Below are 21980 nucleotides of genomic sequence, written 5' to 3' on the forward strand. Positions count from 1 at the left end.
TTTTGACGGGGTCCGGATCTTTGCATAGTTCTATCATTGTGTTACACAAACGGAAACTATCAAGGCAAATATGGTTTGCAAACTAAATTTTGCCAGTTATCTACTTAATACTGGACAACAAGTTTCACCATCGTCCTACCAGGCATGAGGCAACGTGATGTGATCTTTATTTGATACGTTTCTGACGGTTCGAGGTCCAGATTAGGAATGTTTCTAATCAATCTCTATAACTGGATTACATTCAAAGATTACTTTCGTGACAGCCATCACTCCAAAAGTCATCTTATCAAGCTGTAGAGATTGACTTGTCTTTGAATGAAGACGTGTTCTTTGGTTATAAGAGAAAGTTTAAACAATTCCATGTTGATTAATCTCTACTATTTCTTGCATTGACTGACATTGAAACTTCATGATGGCTTTCGAAAAAAAAGTTCACAACTTCTACTGTACAAACTCACATTATAGATCCACACACAACCGTATAATAATGCTGTCCTCTACATGTATACAAGCCTATTATTCCATAGGAAAATATTTGCTTCCTGAGTTGGCAACCATAGGGTCTGACCGATCGACTCTTCGGAGGAGAAGTGTTACTCTAACCCACAGACTGACACTTATGGCCAATCAATCCTCCCATTTTACTGAATTCTACTATCCATAACACGGTAGGTCTGTTGGAGACTATTTTTACAGCTTCTCAAAGCTGGCTTGTGGTGTCTGATTTTCACATTGAGTTGTCTTAAAACAAGGACAGCCACGCGCAGAACGGTCCGCATGTTGGGATAGGTCAAGGAGGAGCCAACCTGATTTCACACTTTTACAGCCTCACCGAGGGCTGCTTTTCTCAAGAAGATAAGATAAGACGTAACGGTACACGCGTGCGTTCAGGAAGGGATCATCAACAGCTGCTCCGGAAAGATCAGCCATCTTCTCAATGAATTCTAGGCCCTGGCCAGATCTAGGCCTTTCCTATAGGTCCGGTAGAACCTAGATTTTCGTCAAGACTTTAAGTGAACAGACGTTTGTTATTTCAACCCATTTAACGTAGTTTGTGGTGAAATAAAGTAAATAGAATATTAACTTTACGTTATAGGTGTCTTCTCTTCATCGACGCTTTCCATTACTATTGACAGAATAGCTCCAGATGTATTGTTTATCTAATTGTACACTTGTAACACCACATGTTATTGTACTTATCCCTTTGTAACACAATCGAATTTCTGCATTTAGCCCACATGGGCAGAAACATGCAAGTGAAGATCATCATCATCATTATATTTCAGCCATACCATATATGGAATGGTGAAATATATTGTATTCGTAATGTTTCTTTCTTTCTTTCTTTCTCCTGTCAAATCTTCAAATCGAATCATCTCCGTCGTTCCGGGACCGAATGACCTGAAATTTGGCACAAGAGTAGAGTGGGTCAATACCGAGGTGCTATTTTCTCATTTTTTTCATATCTGCCTCTAAAATGATTTTATTGAAGTTTAATGGTCACGTTTTGACCACAACGGTATATTTTGACCCCCTGTACCATTGAATTACAATGGAATGACCTTAAATTTGGTGTAGATAGGCATTAGATAGTTGGTAAAATGATCCAAGTAAAATTTTTGGCATGAACCAATTTCAAATTATTAATTTCTGCACTTTTCTGAGAGGAAATTGGTTTTCTTTCGGCCTTCTCCCGTGAACTCCCGTGACCCCAGAGCCCACAGGTGCCAGGTGCCAGCGGTCTGGGGAGAGCGAGAGTTAATTACTTTATGGACGCCAGCCAATCAGCGACGAGAAAGGCGAATGCTAGTTAATATTCATAAGCGGGGCCTTGCAATCCCACAAACACAAACAGATGCATATTACAGCCTTACAGTGGCCATATGTTACCCTGTGCCCGGTTTGAAATTGTAGTTTGCGAGGATTTGGAGTTCAGACAGGGTCATTTTAGCGGTAGCGGACGGTACGCGTGCATTGAACGTCAGAATACAAGTCTGTGTCGATGAATTTACCAACATTCCGCATGGCACTATCAATCATTTTTGGCAGATTTGACTTTGGGGGTTAGTTGAGACAATCAAGAAAATGTTACTTGGCAGAAAACGCGGGAAAATTGGACAGTTTGCGTTTAGTTTTGATACGTAAGTTTGACAGTGGTGAGAATGCATGTATTTTTCCCAAACAAATGTAGGTACTTCTAACGTTAGTGTTGTTGTTGTTCTTTTTTGACGTAAACTTTGTACATTCAAATTGTAAGTAACTTTAAACTGCCAGAGTTTGAGCCCAATAAAACACTCTTAGTACCAGAGTATCATCACTGACCTCCGAAAAGAAACCCCCGAACAAGGTAGAAACTCCTATCCTCCAGGTCTCGCACGCTACGAGCAGGAAATTACAACACTCAGACAAGATTACGTCCGATAGCTGATTGCATACAAAGTAAAACAATTTAACAGTGGTATGCAGGGCATATACTTAACAAAGAATTCGAAGGAAAATGAAATATATAGATAAAGCCAAATCAAGTTAACTTGTTGGTCCTGGGATTTTTCAGAAAAGAAATGAAGCGACAGGGTGGTAAAATTCTTGTAAAAATTCGAGACGTCTCCGTTTATGTAATGGCTCATACAAAACAAGAAGATTGAAGTTTTTAGCTTGAAAAAAACAACAACAACACACTCCTACTACACAACACCTGCACCTGTTTGACAATTATTAAAACGTATGCCCTACTTGATTTAAAAAAAGTTCAATGCAATAATAAATGTACCCACATCACAAGGAGATTATGACGGTACTTAGACCTAGTTATCGAAGTGGAAATTGTTGAATGATTTCATGTTGAATATTTTTTTGTAATTTCATGATGAAAATCTTCTGAATGGAAGATGCGTTTTTTTTCACTCGCGGAAAAATAGGAGCTGCCGCAATTCTAAAAGCCAATCAGTTATGCATAGGCGCTCCTGTGGAAGATTATATTATTCCATATGGGCCCGGTTCATATTGGGCAAGCTCTGTTTTGACCTGGAATCAATTCACAATATTAGTTCTCTTTTGGGGATAACTTACAGTTTAAATATTGCACTTTTGCGCAGGGGTGACTTGGAATAGTCCAATGTTGCGTGGGAATGGGTATGGCTGAAATATGCTGTATTTGCACCCAAGCAAATGTCGGCCTTTCTAGTTGTCATTAATAGTGTGTCACCAGCCAGTAATGCTGCATGATTGTACAAGGTAATTAAGCTGGTATGGTATGTTACGCCGAAGGCTGGCTATACAAGCTATATATACATGTAGATACAGGACTCGTACGGATAGAGACTATAATGACTCATTTAATCACGTCATGAGCATTTATGTATGTCATGTGTCAGTGAGAAATGTGCATATGTCATTTGACCTTATATTTGATGACGCAGAAAAAGAACGTCAGCATATAGTCGCAGTACGGCCATAGGTGATTATAGCTAATGTTTTCGATCGTCGACCCGCATGCCGCCAAGTGGCGTGATATTCTATCGACCTTGCGATAACAGAACATACAAAGTTCTGCGCGTGCTTCGATTTAACCTAACGTTCAGCAAACTGCCTTATTTCGTCACAGCTGTGGGTTTTTTTTCGTAGAAGCATGGTGACGGGACCGATGGATGGATGGATGGATAAATGGAGTCGGAGTTCTGGTACATGACATAGTATTTTCTCCTATGAGCTGCTCACACGTATAAGTCACTGAGCTCTGGAGGGTCAGCTGCAGACGATACTAATGCCTATAGGTAATATTTCAAAACCAGGAAGTATGTGGGAACGAAAAGAATGAAATAGCTATAGAAGAAAACAAAACAAGTGAAACGTGAAAAGAATTAGCCATGACCACAATTTGTGCGTATTTCTTGATACGAAACTGTATTTTTCGTTTTGACGAACAGCCTGGATAGTCCCGGGTTGGAAATGTGACCTAAGCATTAGATGTTCGAAAACGGCCCTTTTTTTTTAGCTACGATTCAATGACTGAAGAAATTTCATATCTAAGCCCGTCTCCACGTTCGACGTAAGCCTACATATGACGTCACTTGGCGGGAACATCAGCAGCCGCCTCGGGTCGCCTTATCAGTCAATGAACGGGCGTCCGGTGGGCTGATCTATTTTGATTGATTGTGAGCCTTGAAGGGGGACACCACAATATTTATACACTTTGTAAACAAGTTCCCGACGTCCGATACATGCGCACGTGTTAATCAGCAGGTAGGCCTTCAGATTCAACACTCTCAGGATGGCCAAAATATTGTGTACCAAAATGGACTTCGGTGATGTGTGTGCGTGAGTGTGTATGTGTCTTGCAGATGTATCGTTTGAAAGTTAGTTAGTCTTAGGGCTGAATTGCACCTGTGCCCGTCAGGGATGTAACCCCGGCCGGGCTGCGAAGGCCTCGGGCAGGTGATGGTGTCTATTTGTTACCGGGTCCCGGGTTCATTTTAAGTCCGAATTAGATTCAACCCGGTGCCTAAAATACCGGCCCCTTTTTCCAGTTGCCTTAGTAATAGTAAGGACGAGGTCATTTATGAGTACTAATGCAAATCGGTTCATAATTTATCAATCAATCAATTAATCGTTGGCATGCATCATCTGTTGATGTGTGGCGGCTACAGACAGTTCAGACAGTTCTCGCCACGTTGCTCGACACTGTTCATAATTTACGTCAATATCAAATGTTTCTCTCGAACCAGGTTACCACCATTACTGAGTATGAAGTTCCCCATAATCTACACATTTGAGATATGCATTTTGGGGTTTGCAAACTATTGTATTAGAGAAGGCATCATAGCAGTGGCTAATAAAACATTAGTGATACAACGAAGATCTTAAGAGAATTCTCGTCCTTTAAAAAGTATTAGTCCTACGAAATGTTAACATGGCCGAAAGGTCACGTGGTGTACAAGAATGACTTGCAAATTCGCAGCGCTAAGAATAACAGGTCTCCGAGGTCACCTTTAAATTACCGACCAAATTTGCCTTCATTATTCATGGTTTCCGTTTGCTCTTCTTTAATAATAGAACTATGTAAAGATCCGGACCGCGGTCAAACGAAGGTCACTGGTACGTATAAATACATGGGGCTGTCACCACTAGAACTCATCCACCGATCTTCAAGACTAGCTCTTTGACACTGTGTTCAGTACAGACTGCAGAGGAGTCCAAGATGTTCCTGGCTGTGGTACGTAAGTGATGGGGCTGGTGTGCACGGCGCATGCCAAGACCTACGAGCGCTGTGAACAGGCGAAGGAGCTGGTGTCTCGCGGTCTACTGATTTCACTAGCCTAAGCACCATCCTTCGTTGTGACCACTGGCTCAATTCTTTTGCAAGCAAGCAATTGAAAAGATTGAGCCAGCAGTCACTACGGAGGATTTCACGATCTCAGGCCTAACTTCTTCTGTTTTTCTTTTGAATTTTTCGAGTGGCATAATTGTCTTTTGTCTTTATCATTTGTACGGGAGGCAACTCAAAGAGGTGTCTTCCGCTTCCCCACCATTTTTGTTTCCGTCTATAGTGAAGTTCAGATAAATAAATAAATAAATAAACAAACAAATAATTAAGTAAAATATTACAGACATTGTCAACTGGTGCTTTGAAATAAAATCTTTTATTACAAAGTTCCCACTTTAGATAATATACAAGATAGTCATTCTTAAAAAGCTCTTTCAAAAACAATTCCAAAACAAGTCACTTTGAATTCGTTCGCACAGCGAACACCTTGTAGTAAATTCTTTAGTTATAATCAAGTGAGAGAGAAAGAATGATACATTACATAAAACTGTGGCCCTTAGTTTATTTTAGCTGGGAATATTTACACCCCTTGACAATCAATTTTCTGTATAAAAATATTTTGTTTAAAAACACCCATCCTTACTAAACTTCTAGAACATCCATCTTTGTTTTTCTGTCTTTCTCTACACAATCTACTACCTCATTTGCTGTCCAGACTGTACTTGCAACTGAGTTACAATTTTTCCCAGTTTGAGAGTGGGATAGTCAATTAACTCATTCATGTGAAACCGAGCAATGTTGTAAAAACTTAATTTTAAGAGCAAGCAATCTTAAACTACCCATGGCATTCATAAAACAGCAAGCTGTTGGCTAATAATTTTCAATAAAAAAATAGAGTTCCTTACTATTAGCAGTTTTGTGATCGCCAGTAAGAACTACCTTTCTGGTTTACTACTTAAAACTTGTGTCATGCTTGTATATAAGGGACCACCAGAAAGTGGCTAGGTGTTCCTTATGTACATTTGTAAAGATTGTCACTTTTTGTATTTAGACAACTACATTTGAAGCCTCATAAAACTCGGAATCCATGAACTCTGAACAACAACTGTTGAGAAATTGTGAGAATGGCAAGAACTTTACAGCTTATCTGAAAGCTTACTGGGGAATGGTTTCAGACATTTACACATAGAGGTGCGTGAAACAAATGAGTTCTAGGTTAAACAATTAACTTTGATATCAACCTATCTTAACCCTTGTCCTTCTGGCAATTTTTTGGCCAATTTAACCTCCCAAAGCTGATGGCTTCATCAGATCAGTGCAACTTGACCTGTTCTGTGTTGCTGCTGCAGATTTACTACGTAACCCCATTTGAGGGGCTTTGCAGTGCATGGTATGCAACTTTTACATGAGAAATCCATAAAAATACAGCTCAGCATGGCAAGGGTTAAATATGTCCATCCCGTATATAAACGGGCTCAGCAGGACAAGGGTTTTCACACAAAGATCATGTCTGCAGGTCATAATGTAGTAAACATGCATTTGTATGCAACGCATGCATGTAGCACTTACTATCTCCAAGGAGATTTTTAAAAAGAAATAAAACCTCCTTGGTATCTCCTTTGAAAAGTTATACATTTAACAAAACAGTAAAGCATGGCTCGTCATCTGTTATATACAATCAAAATGTGCACAAATGGAAAAGACTTGCTCCTTGTCTACTCAAAGGTTGATTATTATAGTTGATTCTACATCAGATTCTATACCTCCCTATTTTTCTTTTTCTTGTCACAATAGCTGACCTTGGGCCATTGTAATACAAGCATCTAGGTTTCCCATCTATGAAATGAGGCGCATGCTTCCACATTTGCAACAATGGGAATCTTAACTTGCAACTTCTACCAAATTCACTTGGTGAAGATACTATTAAAGAGCAGCATTTAGCATATTGCTCATGACTTGGCAGGCTGAAGATGCTTCTTGACTCTCTCCAGCACCTGGTAAAAGTTCTGCTTGAAGAGTTTGTCCGTGCTCAGGTCCACCGTGCTCAGCCTGGCCAGGATCTTCCGCACGGCAGTAGGAGCGCCCTCCGGCGGCCAGGGCAGGAAGCGCAGCATGATGGGGATGATGGGTTTGTACAGTGTCTCGGCCAGCGTGAGGTCCTTGCTGCAGTTGTCGGACTGGATGTACTTGGGCGTGATGCAGCAAATGACCACGGAGCAGGCGCGCATGTTCCGTTGGATCTGGCTGGTGATTGGCTCGCCAGACGTCTCCGGGCGGGTTAGAAGGGCGGCGTTGCGACTGCTCATGCTGCTGTGACCTCGCGTTACCGGGCTGGAGAGAAATAAATGACAATGACCTTAATTTGCACGTTCTTGCCCATATGGGCACATTTCTGTAGAGAAGTGTTACAGTGTCAGTGGGAGTGACAAAACAACTAAAACTATGCTACACTACTAGTAAATGGTCAAATATATAATGCCATGCTATTATTACATCTATCAGTTACATGTCTCTTTCCTCTTCTTGAAACAAGTGCATACAAATTCAAGTTTTTGTTGTACAGTGTTTTCAGATGATGTCATTATATATACAAATATATACAAGGTAAATATCATGTACAATAGAAAAGTCTTGTGTAACCTTTCCAATGATATGCTATGCAATGCAACAATATTATTATTGTAAAATAATAACAGAGATATGGATGATCAAATTCGAATTTCCAAAATTGTGTAATTCATCCTGCTTATAAAAGCAACCCCCCACCTGATGTCAGCCCAGCAGGTGACCCCGCTAGCCTCCAGCATGGTGCGGATGTCGTCCACCCGTGCCTGGGTGTCCCACTGGTAGCTGATGAACACCTTCGGCTCCAGGTACTCGGTTAGCGGCCACATGATCTGACCTGCGCGGGTTCATAGGTTAAAGGTTACAGCAACAGTTTAGTATGTACATCTAACAGTACAAGCCTACTGCCTTATATGCACCCAGGCCAGGTATTGGTTCCTTTCATGCTACCCTCCAACTAAGACACTAGAATTTGAACTAAGCTGTGTGTCTTTCAAAATTTTATATCTGGCGTTTCCATTACTAATGGGTAAGTCTTCCCAAGGGTCTGGTGTTGGCAAAATCAGTCCAAGTCTCTGACCATGCAGTAAAAGCACAAACTGTACATTTACTTAACATACTATTAGCAATCATATCAAAAAGCTCTCCTAACGATACACTTGATGACTGCAAGCTACGTTGTATCTTGGGCTCCATCCATACGTCTCGGTAGAGGTTGTAATATGGTAAAATCACTGATTTGTGGATTTCAAGATATTTTCTTAAAAGACAGTTAGAACTTTTCAACTTGAAGTCATCAATTCATACATTGTATAGTAAATTGGAGAGTCTCTGTTGACGGAGATTCCTATTGGGCAGCAGAACCCTGCAGTTCTGACAGACCTCCAAGGTGGCGTTGAGAAGTGGTTGCATGTCCTGGCAGTTTTGTCAACATGCAGTTACAGTTTTGCGATATCTGTCTGATGATACCTACACAAAAAGGTGAGAAAATCTTACAGATTCTGCAAAACATTACCTGACTGCGGAGCGGCCAGGACTTGTAGCGGTTTGAGCCCCTCTGCCATGCAGTTGAGGTAAGCCTGCTCTTAAATGGTTACAGTTTTGCAATATCTGTCTGATGGCAACTACACATAAAGGTGAGAAAATCATCCATACAGTTGTTACAGATCTTGTGTAACATTACCTGATTGCGGAGCGGCCAGGACTTGTAGCGGTTTGAGCCCCTCGGCCATGCGGTTGAGGTAAGCCTGCTCCAGCACGATGCCTGACACCTTCCTGAGCGGCCGCACCTGGTGCTCCAGAACGTCCATGCTGTCTGCGTACATCTTCGTCTCAAAGTCGATGGCTGGGTTCTCACCTGGACAGGTGGGTTGGAAGGAAATGTGAAATAAATGTAAATACATGTACATTACAAAGAAAGTCAATCTGGGACAGTAATTGACATTATGAAGATTTTATTCACTATTTCTGTGTTATAATTGACACATATCCATGCCATTCCGATCATGTGACGTGTAGGCTTTTGGTCATATCAACGTGATTAAGTGTCCAAGGACAAGTAACTACAGTCAAACCTGCCCAAGACGACCACCCGGGGGACCGGAAGAAAACGGTCGATTTGGACAGGTGGTCGCTGAGAAGACTATCGACTCAAAACATGCCCGATGCATAGTATTAATGGTTTCCGTTGTGTTTAATGGCAAATAGCAAGCACACTGCACGCACGCAAAGAAGCGATGTCTTTAATGTCAAATACAACAAGCACCCTGTGAATTGTAAATTTAACCCCAAGCTTTTACCGAGCTTTTACTTGATACTGTGTTTTAAAGCTCAACATTTGAATGTGCACTAACGCTTTAGACGGTAAGGGAACTTTGATGCTGTCAGTTACCATACAAGCCTTTATGCGTCGCGGTGCAGCTTTTGAATTCGATACCCGGTACGTATACGTCCCGATAGCGTACTTACCCACGTGTGAATGTACAGTACAGTTGGACAAAAGCACTCACACAGATCTTTCTTAAAAAGGTATGAGCTACACAGATCTTTCTTTAAAAAGTATGAGGCTATATACAATTCAGCATTCGTTCACTTTATAATGATACAGATTTTAAAAAACTTCTATAACAACTAAATTCGGCTTTTCTAACAACGAAATTTCCTCCCATATTACAGTAGACTGCCCCATTGGGCCAATTTTGGCACAAAATCGCGCTAGTTATCATCAAAAATCGATGAAAACCTCAATTTTGAAAATGATGCGGTCATTATGGGTATCAATTTGGGCCGGTCGTGGTCGCGTTGGCCAGGTGGTCGTTGAGTAAAGGTTGCTTAATGCTTACGTCGATGGGAAAAAAATCTGGACCGAGAAAAAGCGGTCGAAATGGCCAGGTGGTCGCTGAGAAGAGGTGGTCGCTCGGGCAGGTTTGACTGTATTTCTGCAGTATGTGTTCATCAGGTAACTATTTCTGCAGTATGGATTCATCATGTAACTATTTCTGCAGTATGGGTTCATCAGTTCAACTATTTCTGCAGTATGGGTTCATCAGGTAAGTATTCCTGCAGTATGGGTTCATCAGGTAACTACCTTTTTTGTATTTCTGCAGTATGGGTTCATCAGGTAACTAATTCTGCAGTATGGGTTCATTAGGTAACTATTTCTGCAGTATGGGTCTGTTCATTAGGCATTTTGTGGCTTTTGAGGATTAAGTGGCAAGTTTTCAAATTTTCTCAATAATGAATGACAACATGTATTGTCATCTGAATTTACTTATAACTACGTAATTTAGTGCAACTATTGATGTACGGAGTTTAGCTGGGCTAACTACAGGTTAATAAGATTTTTGCCTTCTGATTCTTTGCGAGCACATGTTGTTATTTTGAATATGCTATTCTATTTGCTTACAATAATACGTTAATTGTATTTTCTATTAATCATATTATGGTGCACAGTTTTAAGCTTACTAAATACATTTTCATTATGTCAGCATTCAGATTATTTTGACAAAGTGGATGAAATTTTTTTCCTACCAACACGCAACATTTCATAAAGAGAATGACAGGACAAGTCCTGGAGACGGCCCTGTCAGGTTTTAGCTGAAGAAAGGAACTCAAGGACCTACCCAGAATGGCCTTCATGGCAGGTCTGAGTTTGAACCACATGTTCTTGAACAGAGCGGTGACTATGGTCCGGTTCAGCCACTCTGCAAACGCGACCTCGTTAAACACGAAAGGCGACGTGGCGGCCGCTTCAGTCAGAAGGACGAGGATGTTCTTACAGCCAGCGATCCGCGGGGCGTTGATCTGCAGGAACTCTTCCTTGGACTGGCCGAGCTTGTCATGGGTGTCAACCTGTGGACACAAATTGGCAAATCATTTAGACTTCAGTTCAAATATGTATCAGGGCTCCAAATTCAATTTTGGGAATAAGTGCACTAGTGCACCGAACGTGAAAATTCAGTGCACAGAAAAATTTGGATCCACCATTCATTGAACCCAAATTCTGAAAATAATAATACAACACAAGAAAAGCTTTCTTTTCTGACATTTACATATGGGTATCAAGAACTTAATACTAGTGAACAAAACATATTCTATGCAGTACTAGTTGCACAGCTTGAATTATGGATGCACAATTTTTGTGCATATGCATCCAGTTTCGAGCCCTCAGTGTAATACTTTTCATAAAATATACACCATCATACAGAATACTGTACTTAAAATTGCATCAGGACATTCAATGTGTGCGATTAGGCAAACTACTCGACAGGAGTAAAGCTGTAAGCACATGTTGGTGACCTGACCTAATTCAATCAAAAAGGTACAAAAGTGACGTCATTACAAAATCCAACGTAAGGTGTTTAAGCTTTTACATGTGATTCCATGCTCTTTGTAGGAATGTCTAAGCTTTGAAATCCTGACACAACACAAATGCCAAGTTGCCATGTAGTTGAACAACCAAACATAGAGGGCACAATTGTACATGTCAACAGATGGACAACTTAAGCATTAGCACTGTTTGTCCTGCCATGAATGAAGAGCCTTCCAAGTATTGACCATTTGGGTACCGAACCCCAAGCCTTACACTAACCTCTGACTCTAATAAAACTTGTGACAGAGGAAAATAAAGATGTACATTTATGAAATTGATTCTATATCAAAAATCTTCATTTTCTACCTGCAATTTTCTGACATCTTTTATCAATTGTGATGATTGTTTAGTAGGCAATCAAGGAAGGCATTTTAAAGTCATTGAATGGTTCTAAAATCATATCATCTATTTTTTAAATTAAAGATCACTTAGAAATCTTTAGCTAGAAATTTTGGGTGGTCCCTTCACTAGTATGAACTGACAAACTTAGATGTCAACTCCAAATCTCAGTGCATACAGGATTTTGTTTGTCTGTCCTTTTCATTGCCTTTAAGCCAGTTCAACTTTTTTTTAAAATAACTCAAGGGATTCAAAGTTGTTTTTTGCTCAGCTCAAAGAGAATTATGTAATTTTGTACACATGTAATCAAGACCTTGCAACTATACACCTGCACTTCTCTCTCCACATTGAAACAACATTCACCCATTTTTATACAAGGTATCAATTATTTTCTTTCTCGGCACCTCTTTGTGGTGGGGTCAAGAGGTGAAACTAATGCCGCTGCCTTGACCATGGCGAAAACGAGCGGTCCATAATGGGCATTGAGTCGGGAAACAAAACAACACAGTATCGTGTCAACAGATACCGCCGCGTCCTGGCGACCACCACACAAAACCGCCAACGTGACTTTTGCGCCGTCGGTAAAGGTAAATGTTTACCTGTAAATATGACCCAGTAAAAACACCTGTACTAAAACACACTCTTCCCCATCACTGTGACCTCTTTCACATCATCGGTCTAAAACTTTTTAAAAGAAAATGATTGTTGCCAGTAGTGTTGATGACTTCAAAATGCTGGCTATAGCTACAGCATACAGATGGCGATGTTTTATGTTTATCTGACAACACCACTCAATCAAAACAGCATTACATTCTCCTGATCCCCCTTCCAATGGTGACGCCTGTTTGTTTTCAACAATTGTGCGATGTTTGGATGGTGAATCAGTTGCCCAGACTTTCTGAGTGCTTGATAATCTCTAAGTTAGGTGCTTAGCAATGAACTAAACATGTACTTGACCTTAAAAAAAGAAAAGCCTGACTGAATGGCATAGAAACAAATGCAGACTAAAAGAAAATGGCCCCAAACACGAGGTAGGAAATGCCATCCCAGATTACTGAGCAGATTTCTGAAGAAACACTTTTCACTATCTGCTTTACTTTGTTCAGTAAGATTTTTAAAATAGATTTGGAACAATCTCATGCGAACAATGTATATTTTGTAAGTTGCAGCCAAAGTCACCCATGAAGACCATTGGGAGTCTATATCATTCTGGTCTATGTGAACAGGTGATCATTCTATGTATAGTATTCTCAATGCTTAATGCGATAATAAGACCACTGATTTTCTTCGACATGTAGAAGTACATGTTTGACTGCATACATGTATATATATCCATAAATAATGTACTAGCTAGACCAGACTGTCTCCAGTCTTCCATCCCTAGTCTGTTGACTACAGTGCAACCATGGTGCACGTTACTTCTGCACTGTTGTGTCAACTTTGTAGTTTTTTGTAGCCTACATGCCCGGGTGGCAAGCCAGGTCAGCAGGGGTCTGTTGAACTAGGACCCTCCACTTTCCGCAACTCTGGTGCAACACTTGGGTGCAAGAATACTCTCTGAACTCAGAAGAGTTTAGGCATTTTTGTCAGGCTTTCTATTTTGTTCCTTCTTTCCTCTCTGCCAGCCAAATGATTGTAACTATGTTGAAGTGATTAGGTATTGATGCTTGCGTCTGCTGGCAGAGGTTTGGCTGTCGGACATGAAGAAAACGGGGCAAAATAGAAAGCCTGACAAAACGCCTAAAATCATGTTAAATAAACTTTAATAAAGACTGGTCCAAACTTCTGTTAGGGGAGTAGTTGCCATCTTGGGCTACCAATTGACTGATGGGCTAAAAGGGATTAGGCTACCTGTAGCACAATGAAGTAAATCTACTGTATCACTTTGATTGTGAAAAAAGGGCAGTTCAACAGTGTATAGAATCATCCAGGCTATCAGGTTTTTATTTATAATGGTGACTGACTACACTCTAGATGAAAGAAGTGAATTTTGAACACTTGAACATATAGCTACTTCGTGACAGAAAAGCAATTTCTATGTCATTTTTTGTCTTTAGCAGCGATAGTATTGTGTGAGGATGAACAACTAACGATGCCCAAGCTTTCAGGGGTAGACTCTCTCAAAGCCGGCACAATATTGGATCAGCATAGATCTTAGGACTGTACCAAGGTTTGATGCTTAAAGGCTAACGTAAGGTTGCCATGTACACTGTTTCAGTGACCAACGCTACTCACGTCAATAACAACATCAAGGTAACACAACACCTCAGACAAACAGCCGCACAAAGATGCGAGGGGATCAAAACAGGAGGATCCATTGCCAGGGGAGCCGGTCTGAATGGGGGGAGTTAAACTTGTTATGATGCACCATTGTCCCCCACTGGCTGACGTATAATGCACTGTGAATGGGATGATCAAGTTGCTCTATAGCTACATGCTCTATAGCTAAGAGTCGTAACAAGGTTCAGCAACTTAGAGTTTCTTTCATCCAGATGGGGTTTTGATGATCAAGTTGCCCTTAAGTACCATAACAAGATTTAGCCAGTCCTTTTTTTCTTTCATGTACATAATAAGATAAGGTTTTGCAGCAACATTAGTACAAAAGTGCAAGATCACCCAACTGACTCTTGGAGCAAAGATTAGATGGGTGGGTTGCAATTTGCCATGTTGGATGGCCAACTGTCAGAAAACACTGGGCAAATCAGAAGAAGGACAGTCTTCCTATGCAACCATATGCTTGTTACTTAAAAAACAAAAATCTCCCTAACATAATATATTACTTTTTTTTTGCTTCAGTTTCTCACAAAAAATAAAATGAGAATACCGGTATGGAAAAAAATCTATAAAATAATGATTTTAATGGGAAACAGACAGCAAATAAAGTGATACAAAACTAAATATTCTGCCTGGATATCCTGCTTTCATTTTTGTCCACATATAAATTCACTTGTTCAAACTCAAAGTCTTTTACAAAAATTCTTAACATTTAAAGTTTTCTTAATGTTTTAATGAACTTTAAAGCCATATACATGTACCTTTTATATCTATATGATGAAGTAATACTTAAAAATGTTGCTTCTGACCAGGCAAGTTGTGTTTATCAAACCATTTATTCATTAATTAATTCCAAGATGTAGTGCGGTACTGTGGCAAGGACTTCAATTTTATTATGTCCTTCATTCTGACGCTGGCACACAAGAAAGCACGAGCACCTCCACTTTTGCCTGAGCTTTAAAAGCACAGCAAACAAAAAAGCACAAACCAACAACCACGTACACGCCCCTCTGGCCTTCCACATACATCTATGACACTGAGGAGAACTTGAAAGACAGAAAATGTCACGTTTGGCAGTGTGAGAGACAGGTGTGTTTGCAGGTAAACTTAGGCACAGTAGGTTTCTTTCTTTGAGTTTGATTACATACTTTGGGCAAACAGCATTCCTTCAGGAGAGTTCAAAGTCTAGGGAAGGTCTGATTGTCGATTGTACAACACTTCTAATATGTACTTGAATGACTTTCAAAGAAAGAACATTTATTTGACAAGCTCTTTCATTAAACTTGATCAGATGTAAATGTGACATATACAAAATGACATTTGCTAAACTACTGTTGGACAGCTACGTTTCAACACATCTGTTAGCTTTTATTTACCTTCAGTCAGATTACCTTGATTTATTTGTGTTTGTCAGGAAAAAACTTCCTGCTTTGACTATTTGATTCAGAGCTCAAGGAAAATGTTTCAAAACTACCAAAATCATGAGCGTCCATCATTTCATGGGTGTTAAATAAGATCAATATAAAATAACATTATAACTATAACATAAGATCAAGTACTTTAATTTGGGACACCATAAATCACATGCTGCATGTGCGACCAAGCAAATACTTGAAAAAGATCAAGTGTGAAAGCCTGCTATTCTGCTCCATTAAATTCTTGCAGATCCATAGTCACTGGCAATAAACAGACACAGGCTGACAACCCCTCATGAATGCATGTCTGCACTATAGTATAAATGTATGTACAAATGTAGCAGGTTTGAACCTCTGAGAACAAAAGAGTTAAGGCTGCATATCATACACAAGGTTCAGAAAACAAAATTCCTTTTATTCACACTGAGTCTCCTATGGTCAACAAATATCTGTTGATTCTCCCCAACCACTGAAGCAGAGGAGACACAAACAAAGCAGCTGATCACAAGGAAACGTTACAAGGTCTTGTTGAGGGAAACTGGCTCTCTGTTTGGGCATACCGCATACACCACGGTTCAGTGCGTGTTTTCATGTAAAAGGGTTGCATTTCAACTGGTGCAGGTTGGGCTTGAACTAGACTTGGGATTGAGTCTCTCCTAATCTGAGCATTCTTATGCCTGTCAGGTTATGAAATGGTAGTCTGTAGGAAGCTTGAGAAGTACAAATATGCCAAAAGGTTACCCTAAAATGTTACTGTTATGTAGGTAGCAGTAATTTTCACAAACTTTTCCTGTCACCAACATCCTATTACTGTAAATGCAGAAATGTTCGCGGTGGATTAATGTTCGCGGTTTTCGCGCTGACCACTTTACCCCGAACTTAAAACCACCGCGAACATTGTTCTATTATGGTATTAGACTGCAGTTTTTGGTGTTACCGCGAACTTAAATCCACCGCGAAAAGTCCTTTTCCCGCTACCGCGAAATTAAATCCCCGCGAACTTAAATACATTTACAGTAATAAGTTACATGTTCTTAAAAACAGTCCAAAGTTTCTCAGTAGCAAAGTCTCTCACAATATTAACACCTTGAACTTCTTTCTACCTTTTTATTTCATTCTCAGCCTCTGAAAAAAAAACTCCCTTTCAACCTGACAAGGTTATTAATGACTTCCCCCTAGGGGATTAAGGGTTTAATCCCCTGACACACTCCCCTCGTTAGTAGTGGTCGTTAAGTCAAATTGTCACCTAGTTACCAACTCAAACAAACAGCCTGATCTCCTGGAGGGTAGATAAAGAACTATTCTGTTGCTATTTGTGAAATTATCGAAAATACAAGAGTAATTCTCTTTAGCCTACTTTTTATAGTGTTGGGTAAATTTGAAGGCATATCAAAAGCCTATTGAGGGGCATGTACTGGTAGGGCCAATCTATTAAAGATCTCTATGCCCAATCTATCATCATGAATCTAGTATCCATTTATCCATTCATTCATATCTACATTTATCTACTAGTACTGTAGTAAGTTTCTACATTTATGTGTACCCTAAGATGTGTCAATTACATGGAGCTTAGCTGTCTTGTTTTTCTTTTAAATCTTGCCAAATGCAGTATTTGTTATTTAATGTGTCACTAGTATTGAGTTAGGCTCTCAAGACAATGAGCAGTTTAAGACCAGTGAATTTCTCTATTATTGATACATGTAAAATAGGATGCACCATAAACTGAATGACCTCTTTCATAAATTGCAGTCAATTTGTTAAAATAGTAGTACCCAGTAGAATTCAAAAAGAGAAGACAAAAAGTTAGGTTCTAACAGATTGCCATCCAGCTTTTAATTATTTAAAATAGGTCAACTTCTTATTACTCTTTTATCGCTTCCGTGGCCTTATCATTGTGACATCTGAATATATCTGTCCAAAGTAGGACTTCTATGACATATGACTTCTATGATATATGTAAATGTAATGATACATGTTGATAGATTTAATAATAATACTCAATGTAAGCTGTATTTCATCTAATGCTACCTCATGACCTCAATGAAAAGCAGCCTGCAGGCGATTTGAGCTTCTCATGAATAAATATTTAAGGTTCAAACAGATAATAATAGTCTGAAGGAAACAGACTTACTTGTATGTTCTTCTTCAGTAGATCTGCCTTCATGTTCTGCGCTAGTCTGACGTCAGCTGGGTCGTACACCAGGTACACTGTGTCCACGCGGGGCCGCTTCAACCTCACGCGGAGGTGCCAACCTTCGCGCATCTTCTGCTCATTGTCCAGAATCTGCAGCATCTCCGACAGAATCTTCTTCCGCACGATACGGCTCTCTATGCTGAGGAAGGATACCATGTCCTGCTCCGTGAGCGCCATCAGGAGGAACCCATCGATCCCGTTCTCCGCGAAGGCCTGGCAGAAAAATTCCCGTACCCTCATCCCCGCTAGCCACTCCTGCACGTCGTTTACCGTCCATTGGCGGAGTTTTGTTTTCTTATACTGACCCGTGAATTCCGTCTCGGACACCAACGGGGGCAATGCTGGGACCATTGCTGTGGATAATTTCTCCAAAAAGACGCTGAGAGAGCCGACTACCATGGAGCTTTTTTCAGCGAGGCTGCTCTTTGCGATTTTCCCTGACGTTAGGTCCACAATGTCATCCAGGAAGGGTGCATACTGTGGCGGTATGTCTGTGGGGCTGTACAAGACAAGAAACAGTTGTGGTGGTTTTGACGCAGATACCGTTCTTTCCAGCAGAACCTTGCCTTCATACAGAGACATGGCGCTCTGGAAGTAGCTGTCTGATAGGATGAGGATTGCAGCGCGGCATTTCTCCACCGCCTCTAGACGCTGCGTGAACCATGTAGGGGAATCAATAGTTTTCTCATCCTTGTCGAACCAAATATCTTCCGCTAGATTATTCTCCTTCAGTTGCCGGACGGTTTCAACGACAAACTTCTTCTCCAGATACGCGGCATCAGGGGAGTAAGAGAAGTAGATGCTTTTCTTTCCGGGCTTGCGCTTCTTGTGGGACGTTGGCGGTGGTGCGAGCGTCTTCTCATTCTTCATGCCGCCCTTTGTGCTTTCGTGGAACCCCGAGTCGGTCCCTCCCTGAGGTTCGGCTACTTTGAGTTTCTCTACATCGTCGCCAGGCTGGGAGATCTCACTCTCCTGCATGTCTTTGTTCTTGGCTGTGATTTCTATACTGATGAATGAATCCTCGCGAGATGCGGCGAGGGGTTCCGCTTGTTTCGGCAGTCCCGCGTTTTCGAGTCCTTGTGTATGTGGTGTGTCATGGTAGTGCCAGGCAACAGGATCAGCGGCCGTCTCGTCACCGCTCCCAAGCCCACTCTCCGCCATCCTCGCTAGGGGACCGCGATCTCTCCTGCATTCTGTTGTCCGTTGCTATGACAACATTTTACAGCACAGAAATTGGCAGAATTTTTTGGGGGTTGTTACTGTTATTTTTGTTTAGATATGTTGTGGTCTGGCTGTGTAAAAATATGCAGCACTTGCAGCTTGGTTATCTTTGAAGTTGGCTTGCTCCGGTTGATAAAATGTCCTGCAGGAAAACAACAAAAGTCATCAGCGCATGTTTAAAACTGTCAATTTTCAGTGATGAAACATGTAAGAAAACAACGAAAATAGTACTCTAAACTTTGCAAACACATATACCAAAGCAACAAAATACCAGAGCAAAAACATTAAAGCATCTTCTTACATTTCATATTGTCCAGACTAGGGTATGTACATGTTTGTAGTCTCGTGTTTTACTTCATAATACAAGCTCCCAAGGGGAATAACACAGAAAAAGAAATGTACATTGTAAATGTAACGGTTTGACATGATTGATGAAGCTTACTAGTAACAATACAATTTTCCAGCCTCTTACAAGAGTAAGGAGCAGCCCAGGTGGTTTTCATTAGTATGACAGGACAGATCTGACAAAACGTGCAAGCACAACACAGACACAGTAAATGGGCCATGAAGACAGCAAAGTCTTCTTTGACTCCTTTTAAACAGGTGGGTGGGGAGGGGAAACTTCATTAAGGACAGTTTAAGGGTTCACATACTCTGTAAGACCTGCAGGTAACAAAATTATCTGTAAGCCATTTGTAACATGATTCTAAGACTATTACTTCCTTTAATGGAATAACTTTGGAAGCATTTTACCACGCTGAGATTCAGTGAGTTAGAGTGGTGGTGGTATGTTGGCGTAATAGTTTAAGGGTGTTTGGCCCAGAACCAAGACGTCCTGGCTTTGAATCCCATGACATGCTGTGCCCAAATGGCACTTAGCATGAATTTCCTCATCCAGTTGTAAAAATGGGTAACTGACATTTACTTGGGAGATAAAACTATTAAAAAAGTGGAAGGAGGGGGATGGTCTCACTCATTCACTCACTATCGATTGTTTGGTCTCCTCCTTCCAATTTAGTAGTTGTACCCTGGATACATGGCATAGCTCGATTAAATCTTGCTTACAGCAGCTCAGCAATGGCTAGCCACCTCGGGGAGGGGCTAGTTACTGCGTTATTGAGTTACAGCAGGAGACAGCAAATTTGTGTTATACAGACTACCTGGATACGGTAGATAAAAACACACAGCCTTAGAAAAGGCTCTCAGACTGCTATCCCACTGGCTGATATCATCCCAGTATCAATCACAAAGAGCTCAGAGAAAGACTTAAGTCCTTATTGAGGAGGCACTACTTCTAACCACAGACTTTTTGCTAAGATAAAAAGATCTTACATACTATTTCATTTTAAAAGCCTAAGCTGGCATTTACAATAAAGACAATTTGGACAGTATTGATGCCATTGTGGAGCCTCAATCCTTGTACACTGGGACTTGATCTGATTAGGATGCACGGGAAGTAGCCATGAATAGAAGACATAAAGGGACAATTTACTACAATATTGAGTTAAGTCTTAAGAGTAAAAAGTTTACTGTGGGGCAGAAAAAATCTTAATGAGGCCGAGGCCAGCAAGAAAACCGTGAAAATCACTCAACCATAGACATGACAAGATTTTTAGAAAATGGTACAGCCAGAAAATGATACTGTAATTCACTTCTCGGTACCAAAATTTCAGTCCTAGAAACCTCAACTTCTTCTCCGAACGAAATGTTTATGGTAGGCTAGCGGCAGGTTCGCGTTAAAAAGTCGACAAATTATTTGTTATCCATAATGATAAGGTCACTTTACAGGCGTCACCGCAAAAACCATTAGCATAAAAGTATGGTTAAAAAATCAGGAATTACAGTAACTACAACTGTTCATTCTAACATCTGCTTGGAGATTCCTATCTTCTTACTCCTGTTGTGACTTCCAGGTTGGGTGGACCTGTGTACACCTGTGTGCATACCGATCATGGCACCGCCAACAAACAAAACAAACTAGCTCCGCCACGGCTTCTTTAGAGACAATTAGGGACACCTGGATGGCAAAAGTGACAGTAATTTGTTCTGGCGTAGTTATAGCAACCAATTGCAACCATTAAAGCTATCTGTGGATTCACTGATTTGCAGAGTGTTTGCACAACGGTTTTCTCTGTGATCATAAGTCAGAAGTCTCCACGTTGTCTACAACTGATGAATTCAGATTCTACAGTAACTTATGAAATTTGAAAACAATAAAAATTATGTAATAGTAAATGAAATGTTCAGTATCCATAATGCTTACAATTAAGGAGAATTACGACAAAACATCTCTCTCCGATTAAATAAACAACCACCTTGATGTGCTTAGTAACTAACAGACCAAGTAAATAATCAATCTCCTAATGTATTGATGATCGCACATCTCTCGATCGTACAGACTTGCCCGGCATTATGATATAGATGGGAATCGAACCAACGACTCCTCATACCTAAATCCTTGCTCTTGAGTCACCAGGCGACCGGTGGCTGGACAAACTTCGTCGCGATCAAAACGTTTCCGTTTCTAATTTTACCCAGTTAAATTTCTGCACGTGTGCCCCTCCCCGTAGTCTGTTGAAGCATAACAAAGTCCGGTTTACCTGTGGGTGAGTCTCCGGTGTTGTGGCCGGTCACCTGTCGTACTTGTGGTCCTGAGGACTGGACAGAAGAGGTGCTCCAAGTCGTTGAGCCTTTTTACATGCCGCCGCCGCCGCGCGCATCGCATGGAAACCAAACAGTAATGGATCAGGATAGCCCCAGGTAAACAAGACTGTACCAATGAGATGGGGTGACGAGGTAAATGAAGACGTGAATAAATTAACGTTACTTTCAAAAAAT

At 40.7% G+C, this 21980-nt stretch overlaps 2 protein-coding genes across 3 annotated transcripts in view; both read right to left on the reverse strand.

The window, feature by feature from the left end:
• LOC118409729 (3-oxoacyl-[acyl-carrier-protein] reductase FabG-like) overlaps positions 1-21980 on the reverse strand; it is an 876245-nt gene that overhangs the window by 765020 nt on the left and 89245 nt on the right. The gene's annotated exons all lie outside the window — the stretch shown is intronic.
• On the reverse strand, positions 5621-21930 carry LOC118409695. Of its 2 annotated transcripts, none has more exons than XM_035810930.1 (6): positions 21743-21930; positions 17859-19284; positions 10951-11179; positions 9012-9185; positions 8030-8165; positions 5621-7594 (listed from the first exon to the last, which is right to left on the reverse strand). In XM_035810930.1, exons 2-6 carry the CDS (start codon positions 19080-19082, stop codon positions 7213-7215), a joined length of 2145 nt encoding a protein of 714 aa, XP_035666823.1. In that variant the 5' UTR covers positions 19083-19284; positions 21743-21930; the 3' UTR covers positions 5621-7212. The 2 variants fall into 2 exon arrangements, with proteins under 2 accessions (XP_035666823.1, XP_035666824.1); XM_035810931.1 differs by lacking the exon at positions 21743-21930 and adding an exon at positions 21593-21720.

This window comes from Branchiostoma floridae, chromosome 2 (assembly GCF_000003815.2).
Source record: "Branchiostoma floridae strain S238N-H82 chromosome 2, Bfl_VNyyK, whole genome shotgun sequence".
Taxonomy (NCBI): Eukaryota; Metazoa; Chordata; class Leptocardii; order Amphioxiformes; family Branchiostomatidae; genus Branchiostoma; species Branchiostoma floridae.